Source organism: Nerophis ophidion, linkage group LG11 (genome assembly GCF_033978795.1).
Source record: "Nerophis ophidion isolate RoL-2023_Sa linkage group LG11, RoL_Noph_v1.0, whole genome shotgun sequence".
NCBI classification, from domain to species: domain Eukaryota; kingdom Metazoa; phylum Chordata; class Actinopteri; order Syngnathiformes; family Syngnathidae; genus Nerophis; species Nerophis ophidion.
Window position 1 is genome coordinate 47,330,850 of NC_084621.1, and position 18,811 is coordinate 47,349,660.

The 18,811-nt window shown below is 40.4% G+C and overlaps 1 protein-coding gene across 2 annotated transcripts in view; it reads left to right on the forward strand.

Annotated features, from left to right (window-relative positions):
* cdkal1 (CDK5 regulatory subunit associated protein 1-like 1) overlaps positions 1 to 18,811 on the forward strand; it is a 611,713-nt gene that overhangs the window by 370,057 nt on the left and 222,845 nt on the right. For both annotated transcript variants that reach the window (XM_061916180.1, XM_061916181.1), the window contains one exon: positions 3,372 to 3,517. In XM_061916180.1, coding sequence (XP_061772164.1) covers positions 3,372 to 3,517 — 146 coding nt within the window. The remainder of the gene's footprint in view (positions 1 to 3,371; positions 3,518 to 18,811) is intronic.

Sequence of the window (18,811 nt, forward strand, 5' to 3'; positions counted from 1 at the left end):
AGAGGGACATCCAAAGCCGCCTAGTAGTTAGATTATCCGTCCTGAGATTAGTAGGTCATGAGTTCAAACCCCGGCTGAGTCATACCATAGACCAGGGGTCACCAACGCGGTGCCCGCGGGCACAAGGTAGCCCGTCAGGACCAGATGAGTCGCCCGCTGGCCTGTTCTAAAAATAGCTCAAATAGCAGCACTTACCAGTGAGCTGCCTCTATTTTTTAAATTGTATTTATTTACTAGCAAGCTGGTCTCGCTTTGCTCGACATTTTTAATTCTAAGAGAGACAAAACTCAAATAGAATTTGAAAATCCAAGAAAATATTTTAAAGACTTGACTTGGTCTTCACTTGTTTAAATAAATTCATTTATATTTTTACTTTGCTTCTTATAACTTTCAGAAAGACAATTTTAGAGAAAAAAATACAACCTTAAAAATGATTTTATGACTTTTAAACACAAATATATATATATGTATATATATATATATATATATATATATATATATATATATACACATATATATATATATTTGTGTTTAAAAAAAAAAAATATATATATATATATACACCTTTTTACCTTTTAAATTCCTTCTTCGTCTTTCCTCACAATTTAAATCAATGTTCAAGTAAATTTATTTTTTTTATTGTAAAGAATAATAAATATATCTTAATTTAATTCTTCATTTTAGCTTCTGTTTTTTCGACAAAGAATATTTGGGAAATATTTATTCAAACTAATTATGATTAAAATTCAAAAATATTATTCTGGCAAATCTAGAAAATCTGTGGAATCAAATGTAAATCTTATTTCAAAGTCTTTTGAATTTCTTTTAACATTTGTGTTACGGAAAATCTAAAAGACATAATGATTTGTCTTTGTTAGAAATATGGCTTGGTCCATTTCGTCATATATGCAGTGCAGATTGGATTTTTACCTATTTAAAACATGTCATCAATAATATATATTTTTTGTGAGAAATTATTAAGATGATCAGTGTTTCCACAAAGATATTTATCATGAATTATTAATAATAACATACAGTTTAAGGTAAATTGAGCAAATTGGCTATTTCTGGCAATTTATTTATGTGAGTATCAAACTTATAGCCCTTCCCATTAATCAATACCCAAGAAGTAGCTCTTGGTTTCAAAAAGGTTGGTGACCCCTGGTGTATATAATGACCATCTGCAGTATAACATGGGCATTCATGTTGTTGTAAGTTGCATTGAAAAGGCATTAAAAAGCATTACATTAGATGTGTTTGTACCTGCAGAAACCCTGCAAGAATTCTGAAACCTTGATAGAGACACTGAAATATGGAATGCTTTTTATGTATTTGTTAAAGCATTTGCCATAGCATTTAAACAGCATGTGGCATGTAGAGTTGCTAATAATGAGTTGTATAATGCACAGTGCAGCGTAGTGATCAACTCAAGTATGGCCTACCCAATCCGTCCTCTCTCCTATTTCCTTGCCAAAGGATAATGCACACTTCTTATATATGTACATGTATACACACATCAACAAATGCCACAGACCACTCATTTTGTCTCTTATACATCACGGTGCAATAAAACTATATGAAGATGAGTGGGTCATTTGGTCTTCTGGCATCACCTTTACTCCCACAAAACTTAGTTCTGACAAAACACATTCTGAGTAGCTTGGGAGGATTTAGAAATAATACACTGATTGCTGCTCATTCCCGCACTCGCCATTTAAAGCAAACATTCCTCCGATTGTTTTTCTTCAAACCCACTCTCACATGCACTTTCTCGCACACTCGCAGTAGGCTGATTTCTATCACCAATCAGGCGCCATTTTCCAACCAAATTAATTCTTCCTAATTTGGACCCGGCAGTGGTCAACCCCCCGCTGTGTGCTGCGACCGAGCGGTCTCTCCTCATACGTGTGTGTGTGTGTGCGTGTGTGTGTGCGTGTGTGCGTGTGTGCATGCGTGTACACGTGCATGCGCACGTCCGCGTTTGTGTCTGTGTATGAAGTAGGGAACGTTCTTCAATAGATCTTAATGAGAAGACGGACTGCAATCAGCACATTCTTGTAGAAAATCATTAAATCATTTCTTTCTCCCCTCTCCTTTTCTCTCCCTCCTTCTCGTGGTGATTAGCATGCTAATGACACCAGCCTGATTATGTCCATCAGACAAATCTGACATCTGTGGTCTCTCCAGCACAGTACTTGTGGAAATTATAGTGCAAAAACGGGAGAAAAAAAGTAATAACCCAGCAAACACTCCTAATTAATATGGCATATTAAATAGCATTTTTGTAAAAAAAAATAAAAAAAAATAAAAAGAAGTGAAAACTGCAGCACAAAAATCATTTCTGGTTTTCACTATATATATATGTATATATATATATATGTATGTATGTATGTATGTATGTATGTATGGGCCCTACCGAGGATGTCGTTTGTGCAACCCTTTGAGGCACTTATGATTTAGGGCTATATAAATAAACATTGATTGATTGATTGATGATGTGTGTGTGTGTATATATATATATATATATATATATATATATATATAAATATGATATACGTATGGGCCCTACCAAGGATGTCGTTTGTGTAGCCCTTTGAGGCACTCGTGATTTAGGGCTATATAAATAAACATTGATTGATTGATTGATGATGTGTGTGTGTGTGTGTGTATATATATATATATATATATATATACATATATATATATATATATATATATATATATATATATATATATATATATATATAAATATAATATACGTATGGGCCCTACCGAGGATGTCGTTTGTGCAGCCCTTTGAGGCACTTGTGATTTAGGGCTATATAAATAAACATTGATATATATATATATATATATATATATATATATATATATATATATATATATATATATATATATATATATATATATATATATATACATATTTTATTTTATTGTTTTACTATTATTTTTTTAAATATTCAGGGCGGTTTTGTATTTATTTATTTTCGAAGAGGATGGTGAGTGACTTGTTTTTTGTAAAATATATCAAGTAAGAGATTAGGTCCGTCAAAGCATTTATTCCATGTCTGTAAACACTGGGATGTGGTGCTTTTTAAAGCCTTTCAACATCTTTATTTTATTCCCATCTTGCAGCTGTCTTTATTTCTGTGTTTATTGAGCTTACAAGGACTATAACATTAAAAAAGCAAATCATGCCTTTTTTTAAATAACTCATAAAAAAAGTTTATTGCTTTTCACCATTTAAATTATGGAAGCCCATTTTACCACCTCATATGGTTGGTGTCGGGCGTATTACGCCTGCTTTTATATTTCCATTACGAAATCCCTCTCTTACGTTTGACAAATGTGACTCTCCTCTGCCTCTTCAGGAGATGGCGAAGATATTGAATCATCCCCGTGTCTATGCCTTCCTTCACATTCCAGTGCAGTCCGCCTCAGACAGCGTCCTCATGGACATGAAGAGAGAATACTGCATTGATGACTTCAGAAGAGTGGTTGACTTCCTGAAAGAAAGGTAAACCAGGATGCTGAACCATTTTTCAATTGTTTTTTTAAAATTTAGTCTGTTAGATTTTCAACTTTTGCCATCCGTATCGCATCGTTTATCTTGCATCAATTCTGCTGTACTTCAACATTGATTGTCAAGAGAACCTTTTCAATGATCTTGTGAACGCATTAACACTGATCTCTTTTTGACTGACTCCATCAAGTACAATGGAATCTTTATTTACGAACGTATTGGTTCTTGAACAGTGTTCTTCGATAGACAAGTTTTGTAAACAATATACATTGGATAATGGGTTCCGGGCCTCAACAAAAGTCCATGTTTTTGAATACACTATAAAGCCCTATACCAGGGGTGTCAAACTCATTTTAGCTCAGGGGCCACATGGATGAAAATCTATTCCCAAGTGGGCCAGAATGGTAAAATCATGGCATGATAACTTAAAAATAAAGAAAACTTCAGGTTGTTTTCTTTGTTTTACTTTGGCCAAAAATAGAAAAAGCACATTCTGAAAACGTACAATTTAGAAATAATCCTCTGGACAAAACACTTCAAATGTGTTGAAAATTCTGAGGAAATTGGTGGCGCTTCAAAAATACAATGAGCTTAGACTTCGTCTCAGTGTATGTACAAAGCCAGGATTAAACTTTAAGTCATAGTCTTTCTGGGATTGAACAACAACACAACATGTAAACTTTTCTAGGTATCATCATTTGACATGTCCACGTATCAATCCAGAGCTAACTCAACAAACCGTAGGAAACGGAGGTAGAAACTATTCAAAAGGGTTAAATTCACTTTTCTCATGTTTGACAGAGACTTTTTGTGTTTGAAGCAGAAGACATAAAACAGCAGGTTTTACATTTCTTGGTCAAGGAAGAGCAGCCACAGTCACCCTTTACTGCATACCTCTTGCTTGGCCCCTGTATAAACCGTTTGCTTGTCTAACAGAATTGCTATTGTGACATCTAGTCGACACATTAAGAACAGCAGTTTCTTTCGTTCGAAAAAAAAAAAAAGCTGATTTTTATACATAGCAAACTCATCACGCGGGCCGGATAAAACCAGTTCACAGGCCTGATCCGGACCGCGGGCCGTATGTTTGACACCCCTGCCCTCTACAGCACTGTATGTTAAAAAAAACAAGGGGGTGATTAATCAACTTTTTATTAAATGAAAAAGCCAAACCGATAACAACTAGCTGAATGGTCCTCAGTTAAAGCCGCCCTGCCGACACACACATGCACGCACGCACACACTTAGGCACACACACTAGACCTGTGGGGCACTCACGGTTTAAAATCACACAATTCCGTAACTTTAAGAGCTATAATGATTAGGAACAGAGAAATAAATCCAGTGGACAGGAGATGGAGAGCTGAGGTTGTGTTGACAACGCTGTCGATACTTCCTAAATGTTTCAAACCACACGTTGATTGTCCATTGCTTTCTTTCTACTCAGATTGAGCTACAAAACCAGAAAAATGCTATAAAAAGGCAACAAAAAAACATTTGAAAGGACACACAGTAGCAATTAGCACAGTAGCTAAGAAGTGAATGAGCACAAAGATCGATAAGCCCACCCACAATAGATGTGCTGTCTGGCACAAAAAGCCTGCAAAACAGGTACACAAGGTGTGGATTAAACATTGCTACATGTAAAATCGAGGTTCCACTGAAATTGAGGCTTTTCTCAAAGTAGCTTGCAGTTTTTTTTTGTAGATTGTGTTTGCAGTCTTTTAACATCTGCTCATTACACAGTCAGCTCCTGGCTGGCAGGCAAACTACCCTACAGGTGCATCATGGGAGCAAAAACATACATCACAGACACGTCTATAGTTGAAGAGTGGGTACATATTCAGTGTTTCCCACAACACTGCAATCTATTTGTAGTATGTGTGGGATCTAGATGGTTTTCAACTAGTTTGGCTGCAGGACACACCAGGCCGTCACCCTTTATTGACAATACGATGACCCAAATTGCAGAATGAAAATGCATTTGAGGTAATAAAAGTGACAGTTCAAATTGAACATTTTGGTAACAATAGGTTTTTAGTCCAAATCATTTCAACAGGGAGCTTCTAAAGATTGTCAGTACAGAACATGTGAGGAGTTCAATCAAAGCAACATGATTTGGAAGTGGAAAAATGGCCAAACATCTTTTTTTATAAAAAAACAAGTTAAAAAAAATTAAAAATTCACAAATTTAAAGGGGTCATATCATACATTTTTGGTCTAATTCAAAACACCTGGTTGTAGTCTCCATAATATATAATAGTGGTTCTTTTGTGAAAAATTTGCATAGATTGTGTTTTACAGACCTACAGTATTTTTAAGCCACTTTTCTTTTGCTCTATTTCAGAACGCTTTGTTTTGAGAGACGGATTTGCAAATTCATTTTTTTTCACCTCCTTTACCCCCGCCCCGCAGAAATCTTTACTATTTTTTTGTTTAGCTGTCTTGCTTTTATTGTGCATTATGAACATAAGTGACCTGCACAAGCCATTTGTTTTGAGTGATATGTATATATCTATATATATATATATATATATATATATATATATGTGTGTGTGTGTATATATATGTGTGTGTGTGTGTATGTATATATATGTATATTTATGTATATATATGTATATCTGTGGGATTCTACCGAATTAAAGCAAAGTGCTGTCCCTTAATAAAAAAAAAGGTTTAATTAAACATGTAAGTATTCAAACATGTATTTTGACTAACTTTATGTCATGATTTGTTAAAACCTAGGGCATTAATTGAGATAATGATAAGATAAATGAATACAACATTATCTTTTATAAGGTACTTTCTATTGAGAAGTAGCTGTCCCCAATCGTGAACCATGAATTCCAGTTAATAAAAAGACTGTTTAAAACACTTTTTTTCCTTTTTTTCAATGGTGTATTTTAAAAAAAACATATTTATGATTAAGTTTAATCGGAGGTTGAAAGACATAGATTTATTGTAGGTTTAATTTTTAAATTAAAAAAGGGTGCTCAAAAAAATCATGTCTTGAGTTTTTATGTCACTTCCGAAACACAAGAGTTACACCCCTACATTTTTGACCAAGAAGTGACATTGCATCACTGCCCCTCATGGCTGCATGATAAGTCACTTGTCAAACTTGTTCAGCTTTTATACAACATATCATGTTTTTATGTGTGTACAACACTTCAAAGATGTGTTGGTAGCCATATGCTTGCTAGCATTATTTAATTAATGTCAAATTACCTAGAATTGTCACACCCGAAACAAATGACAACATCTCAGGAGTGACACAATGAAATAGAAAGTAGGTAAATACTACCATTTTGAAATATTGTGATCACAAAGCCTTACATTAGGGGAATATTTTGAAATATCATTGTTTCAATAATCTATTAAAAGCAAATAAGTATGTTTTCAGTGTAATGCTGGTTTCCATCTGTAATTGTAGAGTTGAAAGAGAACGAATCAAGACACCAACATGCCAAAACCCCCCCAAAAAGTAAGGAAACCTTGAGAGAATATGGAGATAGAGTGAAGCCTGACCCAGTTAACACCAACAATATTTGAAGAAGACATAAGAAACGAAAGGAAGAAGGAAAGTTGGAAGTCATCAATGATTTATCGACCAGGGGGCAGAGGAGGGGCCTATATATCTCAGTTGTATGTTTTTGGAGGTGGGAGGAAGCCGGCATACTTGGGGAGAACCCACACAGTCATGGGGAGAACGTTCAAACTCCACACAGAAAGACGGCAAGCTCGAAAATTGTAACAAATAACCTTTTCCCTGTGAGGCACAAACGCTAGCCACTGCACCATCATGCTGCCACTGAATACTGAACCCACGTGGGTACCTATTTTCAACTGATATTAACAGTTTTCTCCAAAATGATTTTACTGACCAAAAAACAAAAGTGTTTGCAATATTTCCAAGATCAAGCATGTTATAAGGTAATATTTAGCAATAAGGTTGAGGGAATATGATACAACATTGCAAAATAAATATTGGTCACTACCGAAACACAGGTTGTTTTTGAAGAAAACACATTGTATTGAGTTACCAACTAAAATTTCGATGATGCTGATTGGTTAAATTTTTTTAGAATTTCTTAAATCATGAACTCTGAAATCAATCTGATCAGTGTAATGCATTTTAAAAAGAAAGGTTGTTTGTCGATTTTGAATAATTTCATATATAGACGTAAGAAAATGTGTTAAAGAAAATAATTTTTATGGAATTTACTGTGAAATATATATTTTTAAACAATATTTACACAAGGTAAGTAAGGATGATATTAACATTGTAACATAATATTTTATATTCACATTTGAAGGCTCTATTCAGTATTCACAAATTTAGGGAAATGACAAACATTACCAAATATTCTGAAAATACAAGTTGACTTTATAGAAACTTCAAATTTTGTTATATATATGTATATATATATATATATATATATATATATATATATATATACAAATCCAGTTTCCATATGAGTTGGGAAATTGTGTTAGATGTAAATATAAACGGAATACAATGATTTGCAAATCATTTTCAACCCATATTCAGTTGAATATGCTACAAAGACAACATATTTGATGTTCAAACTGATAAACATTTTTTTTTTTGCAAATAATCATAAACTATAGAATTTGATGCCAGCAACACGTGACAAAGAAGTTGGGAAAGGTGGCAATAAATACTGATAAAGTTGAGAAATTCTCATTAAACCCTTATTTGGAACATCCCACAGGTGTGCAGGCTAATTGGGAACAGGTGGGTGCCATGATTGGGTATAAAAGCAGCTTCCATGAAATGCTAAGTAATTCACAAACAAGGATGGGGCGAGGGTCACCAATTTGTTAGCAAATTGTCGAACAGTTTTAGAACAACATTTCTCAACGAGCTATTAGAAGGAATTTAGGGATTTTAGCATCTACGGTCCGTAAAATCATCAAAAGGTTCAGAGAATCTGGAGAAATCTCTGCACGTAAGCGATTATATTACGGACCGTTGATCCCTCAGGCGGTACTGCATTAAAAACCGCTATCAGTGTGTAAAGGATATCACCACATGGGCTCAGGAACACTTCATAAAACCACTGTCAGTAACTACAGTTGGTTGCTACATCTGTAAGTGCAAGTTAAAACTCTGCTATGCAAAGCAAAACCCATTTATCAACAACACCAAGGAACGCCACTGGCTTTGCTGGGCCCGATTTCATCTAAGATGGACTGATGCAAAGTGGAAAAGTGTTCAGTGGTATGACAAGTCCACATTTCAAATTATATCTGGAAACTGTGGACGTGGCGTCCTCCAGAAAAAAAGAGGAAAATAACCATCCGGATTGTTTTAGGCGCGAAGTTCAAAAGCCAGCATCTGTGATGGTATGGGGGTGTATTAGTGGCCAAGGCATGGGTAACTTACACATCTCTGAAGGCACCATTAAAGCTGAATGGGCCATACAGGTTTTGGAGCAACATATGTTGTCATCCAAGCAACGTTATCATGGACGGCCCTGCTTATTTCAGCAAGACAATGCCAAGCCACGTGTTACAACAGCGTGGTTTCGTAGTAAAAGAGTGCGGGTACTTTCCTGGCCCACTTGCAGTGCAGACCTGTCTCCCATCGAAAATGTGTGGTGCCTATATGAAATATGACAGCGGAGACCCGGGACTGTCGAACGACAAAAGCTCTACATAAGAATGAGAAATAAATCCACTTCTAAAGCTTCAACAATTAGTTTCCTCAGTTCCCAAACGTTTATTGAGTGTTGTTAAAAGAAAAAGTGATGTAACACAGTGGTGAACATGCCCTTTCCCAACTACTTTGGCACGTGTTGCAGCCATGAAATTCTAAGTTAAAAATAAAGTTTATGAGTTTGAACATCAAATATCTTGTCTTTGTAGTGCATTCAATTGAATATGGGTTGAAAAGGATTTGCAAATCATTGTATTCCGTTTATATTTACATCTAACACAATTTCCAAACTCATATGGAAACGGGGTTTGTATATATATATATATATATATATATATATATAAATATATATATATATATATATATATATATATATATATATATATATATATATATATATATATATATATATATATATATATATATAAAATTATGTGTGTGTGTGTGTGACAAGTTTGTGTTGCGGGGTTCTTCAGGACCGAAGAATCAGAGCAGATTTTCCAGTTGACAATTATTTTAATGACTGTTCACACAATATTTCTTCTTTTTCTCATTCAACAATGTCTTTTCTTTTCTTTTTCGTTATGACAGAATTTCTTCTTTTCATTCATTCACCAAGTCTTTTCAGTTGGTTCACTCACAATCCTTTTGAACTGTTTCTTTGCCTCCGTGTCTCTTTCTTCATCCACCCCTCGCGTGGTCTCGCCTGGCTTTTCAGCCCCCCCTGCAGTCACCAACGCTGCTAAATAGAGACAGGTGATTAGATAACTCGTTCCAGCTGAGGTATCCACTCACCTGTCATCTTGCTTCCAGCCGGCTCCTGTGCATGTCCCGTCGACAGGCGGGGCGTCTCACAGGCCTCCACCTTCAGTTTCAGGCGGGGGATCCGTCCGGCCGCGCCGACCCCGGGTGAGGTCAGTTAGTGGGCTGGTCAAGTCCGCGAACTGTGGAATGAAGCGGCGGTAATATCCCGCCAGGCCCAAATACTGCCTCACCTCCTTTTTTGTCTTGAGGGGTGGACAGGCCGCAATCGCAGCTTTTTTGTCTACTTGTGGGCATTGGGTACGCGTCAAAACGTGACACCTCATTCACTTTGTGGTAATCCACACAGAAGCGTACGGAGCCATCTTTCTTTCCCACCAGAACGATTGGGCTACACCACGCGCTGTGGGATTCTTCTATCACGCCCAGTTCCAGCATGTTTTTTAATTCTTCCCGAACTACTTTGCGCTCGGGAAGTCTGTATGGTCGAGTCCGCACCGTAACCCCCCGGGCTGGTCTCGATGTGATGTTGGACGAGGTTCGTGCGGCCGGGCCGCGCGGAGAACACATCAGAAAAGCGCTGTTGCAGCGCTGCAACATCCGCTTTCTGTTTGAGCGTGAGGTGATCATCACAGGGGAGGGGAGGGGAGGGGAAGTGGCAGAGCGCGGGACCTCTGGCCCCAACTCCTCCTCTCTTACTACCGTCACCATGGAAACAGGCTCCGCCTCCTTCCATGCTTTCAGCAGATTGAGGTGGTAAATTTGGGTGGCTCCGCCCCGGTCCGAGCGCCGAACCTCATAGTCCACATCCCCCACTTGCCGTGTGACCTCAAAGGGTCCTTGCCATCGCGCAAGTAATTTAGAGCTGGAACTTGGAAGTAATAAAAGGACTTTTTCTCCCGGTGCAAATTTTCGCAGCTGGGTTCCCTGGTTGTACGTGCGTTTTTGGCGTTCTTGGGCTTGGAGCAAATTCTCCCGTGATAAGTGCCCCAATGTGTGGAGTTTTGCTCTCAAGTCCATAACGTACTGGACTTCAGTTTTACTGGAGCTTGGACCTTCCTCCCAGCTTTTCTTAATTATGTCCAGCACTCCACGCGGCTTCCTGCCGTACAACAACTCGAATTGTGTAAAACCTAGGGAGGACTGGGGTACCTCCCGCATTGCAAACATGAGGGGATCCAGCCATTTGTCCCAATTTGGTTTGTCATTGTGCGTGAACTTACGGATCATGGTTTTTAGCGTTTTGTTCAAGCGTTCCACCAGCCCATCTGTTTGGGGGTGATACACGCTGGTGCGGATCGCTTTGATACCCAGCAATCCGTATAGTTCCTTTAATGTGCGTGACATAAAGGACGTGCCTTGGTCGGTCAGGATCTCTTTCGGGATCCCGACCCGGGAGATCATTTGAAACAGCGCTTGCGCTACGCTCCTTGCGGAGATGGAGCGCAGAGGCACTGCTTCGGGATAGCGCGTTGCGTAATCCACTAGGACTAACACAAAGCGATATCCCCGTGAGCACGGGTGCAATGGCCCGATGAGGTCCATGCCTATTCTTTCGAATGGGACCTCTATAAGTGGTAATGGGCGCAAGAGCGCATTTGGGACGGCCGCTGGATTCACCAGCTGGCATTCCGGGCAGGCGGCGCACCAGCGGCGCACATCTGCCCGAATGCCCGGCCAATAGAACCGGGCCATTACCCAATTGAGTGTTTTGTCGTAACCCATATGTCCAGCCATTGGGTTCGCATGCGCCGCCTGGAAAACCATTTCCCGGTGGCGTTTCGGCACCAGCAACTGGGTGATTTCTTCTCCCGTCTGAGTGTCACGGGTCACTCTATACAGCCTATCTCTCATAATGGAGAAATGCGGGAATACCCGCGCTGCTCCCGGGCGCATTAGCTGACTGTCGATATAGTCGACTTGATCCCAGGCCGCGCGCAAAGTTTTGTCTCGCGACTGCTCGAGGGGAAAATCCTCCGTAGGATGCCAATAGGAGGCCGGGGGGGCATCCCGCGAAGCCCCCACCGGTTCCCGCTCGACAGTGTCGGAAGGCCCCGCCTCGCCCCTTTTCCTACGGTCCGTGAACGCCTCCCCACACATTGCGTCACGAGAAGTGAAAACCCCGGCCAATTTGTCCCTAATATTATGGGTGGCGTAAGGTGCGCACTTACAGCAACCTTCACACTATGCTTTTGTCCCCGATGCCAAATTTCTACTGGAACAATGGGATACGTGTGCACATCCCCATGGATACACCTAATTCGCCCCAGTGTTGCCTGCCTCAGCGCCCCGGGTCGAACCAGGTTTTGGTGGATCATGGATTGTTTGCACCCCGAATCCACCATCGCCCGGTATATACTCCCTTGAAACCTTACCGGGACACAGTATGCCTCCCCTGGGTCGCAGGCGGGTGCTGGGGGCTCGACAACCCGTATCACTTGCCCCACCTCCATCAGTGAGCAGTCCCTTCTCACGTGACCAGGTTGGCCACACCCCCAGCACACCGGCCCTGGCGTTCGAGGTGCCGTCTGCGGGGGAAGCCCCTTTTGCGCAGCGCCGGGATCCTTGACAGAAGGAGGAACATGACAAGTATTATAACCCCCATGCCCCCCCTTCGATGGTGCTGGAGAAGGATGTGTGTGTGTGCGTGTGTGTGTGTGTGCGCGTGTGTGTGTGTGTGTGTGTGTGTGTGTGTGTGGGCCTGTCCCTGTCCGCGCCTGCGACCTGCTCCACTGCGGCCTCCTGCGTCAGCCCGCTTCGTCTCCGGGGTGCTGGGATGGGCCGCTCGGCCCCTCGAGGTTGCTGCTGTTGGTCTGTCGCCCGCCCGTGGCGCTGGTGTGGGTCTTTCCCGGTGGACCGCCAGATGGTCCTCAGCCAGGGTCACCGCGGCCATCAGATCCTGCGGGCGATGGTACCGTACCCAAGCGGCTGTTCTGGCTGGGATTGCCTCCACGAACTGCTCCAGCAGGATCCGCTCCAGCATCGTGCTCTCGGCCTCCTGGGGTTCGAGCCACCGGAGGGCCGCGTCCCGCAGCTGCTGCGCCAGCATAAATGGTCGGTCCTCGGGGCCCAGGCGCATTGCGCGGAACCGTCGCCGGTGGTCCTCCGGGTGGCTGCCGATGGGGTCCAATATTGCCCGGCGTGGGCTGGGGAAATGCACCCGGGCCTGAGCTGGGAGACTAACCGCCGCCCGCTGCGCCCCCCCCCGCCAGAAGCGGCAGCAGCTTGACCCCCCACTCGGTGTCCGGCCAGTCGCATGCTGTCGCTGTAGTTTCGAATACATCGACGAATATTTGCGGATCCTCCCCCTCCGACATCCTCTGCATGGAGGTCCCCTTCTCCTTCTCCTTTCCTCCGGTCTGGCTCACCAGTGCTTGCAGTACCTGCGTCTGTTGCATGCTTGCCTCCATTTGCTGCTGGGTTGCTGCCGACACCCCCGCCAGCACTCTTCCCAGCGCCTCCAGAGGGGTTGTGGTCGTCATCTTTCCTCGGTCCTTGCTTGGTTGGGTGCCAATGTGACAAGTTTGTGTCGCGGGGTTCTTCAGGACTGAAGAAACAGAGCAAATCTTCCAGTTGACAATTCTTTTAATGACTGTTCACACAATATTTCTTCTTTTTCTCATTCAACAATGTCTTTTCTTTTCTTTTTCGTTATGACAGAATTTCTTCTCTTCGTTCATTCACCAAGTCTTTTCAGTTGGTTCACTCACAATCCTTTTGAACTGTTTCTCTGCCTCCGCGTCTCTTTCTTCATCCGCCCGTCGCGTGGTCTCGCCTGGCTTTTCAGCCCCCCCTGCAGTCACCAACGCTGCTAAATAGAGACAGGTGATTAGATAACTCGTTCCAGCTGAGGTATCCACTCACCTGTCATCTTGCTTCCAGCCGGCTCCTGTGCATGTCCCGTCGACAGGCGGCGCGTGACCACGCCCCGCCTCTCACAATACATATATATATATACAATACATATATATATATATATATATATATATATATATATATATATATATAATATATATATATATATATATATATATATATATATATATATATATATATATATATATATATAGAGTGTGAGTGTGAACGTTGTCTGTCCATCTGTGTTGGCCCTGCGATGAGCTGGCGACTTGTCCAGGGTGTACCCCGCCTTCCGCCAAATTGTAGCTGAGATAGGCGCCAGCGCCCCCCGCGACCCCAAAAGGGAATAAGCGGTAGAAAATGGATGGATGGAGTGTGGGTGTGAACGTTGTCTGTCCATCTGTGTTGGCCCTGCGATGAGATAGCGACTTTTCCAGGGTGTACGTTGCCTTCTGCCCGAATGTAACTGAGATAGGCTCCAGCACCCTCTGCGACCCCGAAAGGGACAAGTGGTAGAAGATGGATGGATGGATATTTGTTTATTCATTTTTTCTTAGGCAAATGTGGCCACACAGTCAAAGAGTTGGGCTACCCCAGATCTAATAGATAGAAACCATTGGTAGGTTTTCTGGCATTTTTACAGAATTTACATGTAAGAAATGCTTTCCAAAGCATCTTAAAAATTGTAAAATATCTTCAACTTCATGGGGATTCTCCCTGGGCCCCCAAAAGGGCCTCATTCGCCCCCAGCTGATATAGTCCGTATTCTTTTTTGTTTTTTGACCTCTGGGATTTCTGACTTCTTCAGATGAGACTGGAGGTTTGAAATATTGAATTATCTTGGGCATTTTGTCGTTTAAACTACAGATGCTCGTCTTATTAATGAAAAATGACGGACACACCCAAGGCAGTTTGAGTACATTTATACTATACATGGATAATTCGCTGAAAGTGTTCCCAATTTGTGATATCACCAATTGTGCACATTTCAAACCAACCGTTCGGAGGAAGTAATATAGAAAGGCATTATTGTTATATAAATATCTCCACAATGCCTCCACGGTTCGATTTAAAATGTTTGGGGTTTATATAGATCCAGATACATGAAAATAGGTAGCAATAGCTAAAACAAGTTGGTTTTAAACTTTTAAACGAGACACAAGTTTATAAAGAAACCCTAAATTCCTCAGTAGGCCGACGGGAAAAAAAGGGCAGTGTACTTGTTTTTTTACGGCAAGCTGCCACATAAAAATGAATGTTTGCTCAACATTAATCTGATATACATTGCATCAACATTAATCTTTTACCCTGAGTTGTAATATGTCAGATTTGACAAATAATCTGCACAACAGTCACATGGAATATTTTATATTAAAGAAAAAATAAAACCAAAGTGAATGTGCCCGCTGACATTTCGCAGTAAGTAAAAGATAATGCAAACTGTATGATGTATAATCTCCTGTGTTTGCTTGTAGCAATAGACATCAAATATCAATATGATCACACGATAATACTTTATGAAGAGATTCATTTTAAAATGGCTTTTGACCTCATATCTGGACCAACTATCTTGGTATTACTGAATAATTTAAGAGTAAAAAGTGTCTAGTATATGCAAGGATGGTATTGCTGTTGCCAGATGATAACCTCTTATCCTTAAGTAAGGCTTTTCCCTGGAATTAAATGACAAGCATGCATGTTTTTGGATAAGCGCTGAGGTACAGTATATGTGATTCACCAGTGTTATCATTGACAAATATTACATTATCGTTCACCCTGCTTTGTATTGGTTTGATTTTTTTTTTATATCACTCATTTTGATGTTACAGATTGAATGTTGGGGCTTGCCTTAAGCAGACAAAATCCATTTATTGTAGCGATTACCAGATATAAGTATTTACGTTACTCTTTCATGTAGGCCAACCAGCCATAGGCTTGAATATAACATGGAACATGACATTGACTGCTATTTACATTTAATCTTGGTTTGCTATATTAAAATCATATATTAAACCTCTGTACATCTGCACTTTGGAGGGCATGGAATACTGTCGGTGGTGTTTAGATTGTGGGGTGTTTTGTTGTTGTTGTTAAAGTCACGCACTGACAATGGGCCTCACATTAGGGCTGAACTTGAACTAGCCGATTCCAATATTAGGGAATAAAACATTCCGTTAACCGATACATCAGATGATTGAATTTCACATTTTTTAAATTAAGGGAGGTGTAAAACTTGCTTTAGATGGCCTAAATATACAGTGGTACCTCGAGACTTGAGTTTAATTAGTTCTCTGATGCAGCTTGTACCTCAAAAACTAAGAGGAACATGCATTTTTTTAAATAAACACACTTTTTATTAACAAACATGTTATCACACCCTTGTGACTGTTTTGGACTTATGTAGTTTTTCCCATATGTGTGTTGTTTAAGTTCCTGTCCATTTCTCTTATTTTGTAGTTTTACTTCCCCTGTGTGTCCAAGGAGTATTGGCTCCCACATCTGGTATTGATTGGCAACCGGGACACGCTGTACCCGGTTGCCAATCAGTCTTTCATTTCAGTCTAGCGCTGTCCTCCTGACAGCATTGGCTCATTGCACTGTTCTGCTCTACCTGTTCCTCTGCTATGCTGAATGCTTATTGCTTTGCTCCGTGCACACAATAAGTCCTGTGTCTTGTTAATTTACGTTTGCACTCGCCTTCTTTTGTTTCTCTCCACTATTTAGTGCGTATTTTCCCACTCCCTTATGAGTGTGTTTTTTTTTTGTCAAATAACGTTATTTTTACTTTCCATCTGCCTCTCGTCTGCTGCATATTGGGGTCATGTCGCGAAAGCTGCATCCACGCTCCTGACATAATGATGCGACCCGTGGTAACCTCGCAGCGACTCCCGTCCCCCAGTCTGCTGGTGGTTTGAAGGAGCTGTCCAGCCAGATAATGGCCAGGACTGCTGAGGGGGCCGCCCTTTTAGACAATTTTTGCATTTTATCGCCACATGGGCGGATTCATTGGTTTCTCCTTAAACAATATTGTCTCGATCTTTAGCTATTGCTCGCAAGTATGACTTGATGTTATGTTCGGAACTTGGGGTTTGGCCAACTGGCTGTGGGGAAGCTCGTAACCTGAATTTTTGCTCGAAACCTAAAGTAACAACAAGCAGAGAGACAGCTTGCATCCTAAAAACTGGTCAGATGAGGCATTAGTATCTCGATGTGCTCCTCTAATTCCAAACACTGGTTAAAAATTGGCGGGAGAACATTTTACTATTCTGTGCTATGCATTGTACAGTGCGGAATGAAGCGGTCAGTGAGTGTATTTATTCATTTAGTTTTTTTTCCTTTTGACAATTTTGTTTGTATTTGTTGACAAAAATGTCATTTCATTCTGTCATAGTTTTTCCAATTGGTTTTACGACCCAAAATAGTCATATCTCTAATCAGCTTCAACCATTGAAATCAATTTAAATCAAATTAATCAATGCTTCCCTCCCCGTCCACCGGAAACAGCGTATTTTTAACATGTAACTTGCCATTTCAAAGGAAAAACAAATTCTTTGATAAAACATATTGTTGAAAAACAGTACAATAGATTGTACTACTAACAACTCCAATGGTTTTATTAGAGGGGACCTGCACTTTTTTATTTATTTGGCCTATCGCTCACAATCCTTATGAAAGACATGACAATAGAGCCAATAGGAGGTCTTCTACCCCCACCCATAAAACCCAACAAATACCCATCCAAAAACCGCCAACAAAACTCAATTTACATTTGGTGACTATAATGTTAACCAAGTATTAATGATATTGTTATTATAAGCACTTGCACAGACAAACTATTTATAGCGGCGCTGTGATCACTAGCTTATATTGACATTATAGACTGGTGACCTGCTTTCTCTTCTCGCCTTAGTGATCATGAAAGTTTATTCTGAATCATAAATCATGCTTCTCACCTTACTAGTAGAAGGATGTAAAGGAGTGTAATCTGACAAGTTGCTACACTTTGACCACCAGTTTAGACCTGGAAATGGCAAGACTGACCCTTGAAAAATCTTAACAGATAACTCTTCATTCACAATTGAACTTAAAACGTGGCTTTGGAGCAATTGAAGCTCATCACACAGTCCCTGAGGTGGGCACTATGTTTGACATGTCAACCTAATGTGTATTATATTCATGCATGACAAATCTTTGTTGTAAACTATATATCTATATATTATAATTTGGGCATTTGCCGTATTTTTTGGACTATAAGGCGCATCTAAAAGCCTTTCATTTTCTCAAAACTCGACAGTGCACCTTTTAACCTGGTGCGCCTAATGCACGGAATAATTTACGCAATAGCGACTTTTCTTCCCTTCTGGTACCTGCTAATCTGTATTTGAAATCTGCATAACTCCTGAAAATTTGCGCGGCTCTGCCTCTGTAGTCCGTGCTGACAACGTAGTCGATAACCTTCTTCATTTTCTGAATCTTTTTGTTATGGGACATTCATCTTCCGCTGTTGCCATTTCTAATATAAAATAGTGTAAATATCTTACTTATATCTGTCAGTAAACTTGCCATGAAAGCGCTAAAAACTACCGGTGTAGTGAGTTTACATAATTCATCCAAGGAACTTTAGTTATTAGAGAGTTCCGATAAGACGGTTTTTAACGGGACACATTTCCGGCTTTGTTTTTGCATTAGTGAGCCACAGATGAGAAGATGCTGCTCCATTTTTGATTAAAGTAAAGTGTGAATGTCATTAAAACAATTAGCTCCATCTTTTAACACTTCTTCCACTACCATCCTTGCATGCTACACCACTACAACAAAGATGATGGCGAAAAGACGCTGCCGAAGGTGAGCCACGTAAATAAGACCACGCACAAAACGGCGCATCCTCAAGCGACTGTCAGAAAGCGGCTTGAAATTGATCTGTAAAACATAATCTATTCAACATTTTGACCAAAGAACCACTTTTACATGTTATGTAGACCACA